General features: G+C 61.1%; 1 protein-coding gene across 1 annotated transcript; it reads left to right on the top strand.

The window, feature by feature from the left end:
• Nucleotides 1-1,030: 1,030 nt before the first annotated feature.
• On the top strand, nt 1,031-3,432 carry CRYBA2 (crystallin beta A2). The gene is made up of 4 exons (XM_005153847.1): nt 1,031-1,196; nt 1,605-1,746; nt 2,814-2,956; nt 3,196-3,432. The coding sequence occupies exons 1-4, from the start codon at nt 1,036-1,038 to the stop codon at nt 3,341-3,343; spliced, it is 594 nt and encodes a 197-aa protein (XP_005153904.1). The 5' UTR covers nt 1,031-1,035; the 3' UTR covers nt 3,344-3,432.
• Nucleotides 3,433-4,772: the final 1,340 nt, after the last annotated feature.

Raw genomic sequence — 4,772 nt, 5'->3', positions numbered from 1 at the left:
GTCATCAGTGCCCCTCAGCTCCCTGGTGGCAAATCCCTCCATCACCCTGGCACCCCCTTCCCATCAGCCTCAACCTTGCCAAGGTCTGCTGGTGCCTGGGAAAGGTTGGGTCTCTAATCCCAGGCCAAACAGGGACATTGTCCGGGGGCAGAAAGGAAAGCATTGCATCAGGCCCTTTGCCCATTGTGCCCTGAGCTCTGCACAAACACAGCCCAGCACTTTCATTGTCACCCTGCGGGAGGCGGGGGGCCGCTCTCGCCACACTGCCTAAGTGGAATGGACAGCCAGAGCCCGGGGTGGGTGCGCACCCCGCCGCCCCCTTCCCCTGCCTGCTGACACAGCGCCCTGCCCGCCTGCACCATCGGCACTTCGGCGCCCGCCTATAAAGGGTGAGGGGAAAAGCCAGCGCCGGCACCGCCACCTTCGCCTCTGTGCCCAGCCCCGCCGACCAAGTAAGTACCAGGCTGTGAGCCCCCGAGCCCCCCACTGCACAGGCTCTGCCACCCTCCATTCACCCCCACACCAGCCCCCCACCTAGCGCACACCTGGGGAAGGGCAAGCCACAGGGTGCTGCGGGGCAGAGCAGGGGACCCTGCGCAGGCAGGAGGGATGCCGGCACTCACCTTTACAAGAGCTGGGCTGCCCCACCCCAGGGCTGCACCCCACACCCACGTCTGAGCTGTGGTCACTGCCACCCCCTGCACTGGGTACAGTGCCACCGAACCTGGCTCACCCCCAGGAGTCATTGCAAGAAGCTTGGGAGTGGAGAAACTGAGGCAGCCCTAGGTTCATCACATGGAGATATGGGGCGTCGCAAGTGCACCCTGCATCTTGGGGTCACTTCACTGGACAGCACCAAGGAATGGGGAACGGGAAACATGCCCTGTGCCAGCCTGGGGGCATGAGGGGCTGGTGGCACAGAGCATGTGTGGGCAGCACTGCCAGCATCCCAAGCTCAGTGGTAGGCAGTGGGGTGGTTGATGGGGGCACCTGCCTGGAGTGATGTGAGGGGCTTTGTCAGCAGCTGAGACCTGCATGACCAGCAGTGAAGCCATGGACACCTTGGGGCAGTACAAGATCACAGTGTGGGAGGAGGAGAGCTTCCAGGGCAAGCGCTGTGAGTTCCTCATGGAGTGCCCCAGCATCATGGAGCGTGGCTTCCGCAAGATCCGCTCCATCAAGGTGGAGTCTGGCCCGTAAGTGCCCCTCCAGCCCTGTAGCCCCTTGGTGCACCCTGCTTCGGCAAAGCCCCTGCTCCCAGTGGATTGTCAGGAGCTGCCAGGGAGCAAGGATACCTGGCTTACTCATCTCCCACAGACTCATCCTGCAATCTCCCTCCTTATGTTCCTCGTATGGTGCCTCAGCTTCCCCATCTGCAAAGCAGGGAGACCCTGCCGAGCCGAGGCACAGGTCAGAGACAGTGGTGTGGCACTGGTTATATGGGTGCCACTCTCAAAAGTCTGGAACGTTTTCCGCTAGCAAGGACCCCAAATCACACCCTGCCAGGACATCCCCATCCCCTGCACAGGAGGGAGAAGCTAACCCTGGGCTGAACCAGGTGCTGCGACGCACATCTCTGAGGGATTTCCTCCTCTCCCCTCCAGCTGGGTGGGTTTCGAGTACCCTGAGTACCAGGGGCAGCAGTTTATCCTGGAGAAGGGGGACTATCCCCGGTGGGAGGCCTGGAGCGGGAACAGCGGCTACCGGACAGAGCACCTCCTCTCCTTCCGGCCCGTCAAGTGCGCAGTGAGTTGTGGGGACATCACCGCAGTGCGCTGCGGCAAACACAGCCTACCCCCGGCAGCCCAGCAGGGAGGGAGATGAAGGACAGACAGGAGTATGGGTTAGGTGGGATACAGGATGGAGGGGTGAGGAGTACACAGAGGTGCCATGGGGTGAAGGGGTGTCTGCACTCACTGTCTCCTGACTCCCTGCAAGGATCCTGGGATACTCTTTAGGGCTAAAGTTTAGCGTGAAATGCCCCCCATCTCCTTCGTGCAGTGAAGAGCCACCTCCCAGGCTGGAGTCCCCATGTCTTGTCCTGCCACTCAGATACCCAGGGATGGGGTAAGCAGAGAGGATCTGGCAGGACCGCAGGGATGCTGCTGCTTTGGGGTGCGGGCTCTGTCCCCCTCCCACTGGGGTACCCAAGCCAAGCTGAGCCGAGCCGTGCCCAGGCAGCTGCAGCCTCTATCACACCATCTGCAGAGATGCTGGTGCTCGCAATAGCGGCACGTCTGCGCCTCTGAGCGGGGGGTCCCCCCCCAACTTTTAATAATCACCAGGCAGATATGCTTGGGCTTTAATAAAGGGGATGCGATAAGATCACTCCTTACTGGCAGGACTGCTCCTCGGTGCAGATAGATGCGTGAGGGGGCTGGGCACGGGGGACAGTGCCGCATCTCAGTGTCCCAGCAATTAACCCCTCGATGCCCAGCACCCAGCACAGCCCCACAGAGCTGGGGGGTTACTCTCAGCAGCCTGTCTTGCCCTGCAATCCTCCTGCAGCCTCGGAGAGCATGAGGATACTGAGGGCAGGAGCCCAGGTGGGTGCAGAGGATGTGGCCGCTGTCACCCTCGCTGTCAGTTGTGCATTGGGATCACAGGGACATGGGAGCAGTATCCTCAGGGCAGCCTTAGGGTGTCCTGGTGAGCGGGTGCCAAGCTGAAGGACATCCCCATGCTTTGCACCGAAGCTGGTCATGGTACCAGACTTCACACGGTGCTTTGGTGTATACCCACATGATGCCACATCCTCTGTCCCTGCACGAGCCATCCCATCCCTGCTGACCCTCAGCTCTCTCCCTCTGCAGAACCACAATGACAGCAAAGTCATCCTCTACGAGGCTGAGAACTTCCAGGGGCACAAGTTTGAGCTGAGCGATGACTACCCCTCACTGCAGGCCATGGGCTGGGGCAACAAGGAGGTGGCATCCATCAAAGTGAATGCTGGAGCGTGAGTCTCACTGGTGGAAGGGCAAGAGCAGGGGTTAAACAAGCACCTCCTTCCTGCATAGCCTCAGGGATGGAGAAGGGGGAACCCAAAAAGGAGGGGTGCCTGCCTGCTCCCCTTCCATTGGAAATCCTAGCTATGGGATGTTTTCTGTCCCTCCACACCCAGAGCAAGGATAGGGGTGGGATGGGTTGGGATGGGAGGATTTGGCCCAGGGCTCTGAGGCAGGGGTCTGCCCACAGGTGGGTGGCATACCAGTACCCGGGATACAGGGGCTACCAGTACGTGCTGGAGAGGGACAGACAGAACGGCGAGTTCAAGAAGTACAACGAATACAGCAGCCAGGCTCACACCAACCAGATCCAATCTATCCGCCGTGTCCAGCACTGAGCAGGGGCAGGGTTGTGAGCCCCACAGCCTCCAGGCTGCTGTGCAATAGACCTCTATCCAGTAGCAAATAAAGGCATTTGTCAAAAAAAGGGTGCTTCTGCCTCTGCTTTGCTCCTTGGGGGCTGCCAGGCCCAGGGGATGCCCTGTGCAGTGGGAGGCAGGGAACTTGACCAGCTCTGCTGCCCCTCAAATCTCAGGAGATGGAAGGGGTTTCTCCTTCCCCAGCTGTTTATGGATGCTTGGATACCTCCACCCTGGTCTGAGCTCTCTGCATTCCGCCTCTGGTCCATGCACAGCCAGTTGAGGCGATGCAGAATTTCCCACCTGCATGATGCTCCATGGCAAAATGAGAACTTCCTTACTGGGCCTTACTGGGCAAAGGAGTGGCTGGATCTGGGGCACCCAGAGGGGTTGTGCCCTGCGTCCTCCCCCCAGGCTCAGTGCCAGGGAAGGTGATTGCTACAAAGACTGTGAACACAAGGTTCCCTCTCTCTGCACGCCGGTTTGGAGGGGGGGGGGTTGTTTCTCTCCCTGCTGTGGGCCCAGAGGGAGAGGAGGAGTGTTGGGGTCACCTGGGGGGGCAGCTACCACAAATGGGATGGCCACAGTTGGGTCAGGGTTGGGGGCACTGGTTTATACAGGAGATGTACAGGGGTTGTGTGCAGGTGTGGGGAACAGGGGCAGTGTCCCACAGCTGGCAGGGACCCTCCAACCCAGCCTGGCCGTGCCGGCACATCCGTGCCAGCATCCGGATCCGGCTCTGCCCGGGCACGCCGGGAGTCCCACCCAGCCTCCTTCTCCTCCTCCAGCACCCTTTCACTGCCTCCTCTTCTTCTGCCACCCCAGAGCCTTCCTGGGGCACAGGCCTCTGCTCCCAAGGTGCTCCCAGCACCCAGGACATCCTCTCTAAAGCCTCAGGATGGTGGAACTGTGGTGGGTGGCTTGGACACCTGCATCCCTGGATGCCCACCTTGCTCAAAGCACACTTGGCTTTGGAGCTGTGAGGGCCCTAGAAGGGTGCTGGAGACTGGGAAGGACAGGGCTGGGTATCAGTGTGTGCACAGCCTGCACCCGGGGCAGCAGAGAGACACCAGCTCTGCCCTGTGTCTGTGTGCACGTGTGTGTAAGCGTGGGCACTGCACACGAGCTTGCCTGCAAGCGTGCCCGTGCACGGCTCTGCTCCCTCTCCCCTGGCCCCCCAAAGTGCACCATACAAAGGCCACAGCACTCTGTGTGTCCCCGCTGCAGGGTGCCCCCCATCCCTCCCCTGTCCCCCCCGTGTCCCCGCTGGCCCCACCCCGCCAGGCCCCACGGTAGCGGCCTCTCCCCCTGCACAAACACATTCCTGCACTGCCGGCCGGGCTGCAGCCCGCACAAGGCCACGTCAGCTCTGCTCCGCTCCACGACACCCGCACGCAGGTGAAGTCTT

Source organism: Melopsittacus undulatus, chromosome 4 (assembly GCF_012275295.1).
Source record: "Melopsittacus undulatus isolate bMelUnd1 chromosome 4, bMelUnd1.mat.Z, whole genome shotgun sequence".
Taxonomy (NCBI): Eukaryota; Metazoa; Chordata; class Aves; order Psittaciformes; family Psittaculidae; genus Melopsittacus; species Melopsittacus undulatus.
This window is presented reverse-complemented; position numbering and strand designations above follow the sequence as displayed.

Coding starts and splice junctions, on each gene's coding strand:
- CRYBA2 (XM_005153847.1), top strand. CDS start 1,036: ATGACCAGCAGTGAAGCCATGGACACCTTGGGGCAGTACAAGATCACA. Junction 1,747..2,813: donor TCCGGCCCGTCAAGTGCGCA/GTGAGTTGTGGG, acceptor CTCCCTCTGCAG/AACCACAATGACAGCAAAGT. Junction 2,957..3,195: donor ATCAAAGTGAATGCTGGAGC/GTGAGTCTCACT, acceptor GTCTGCCCACAG/GTGGGTGGCATACCAGTACC.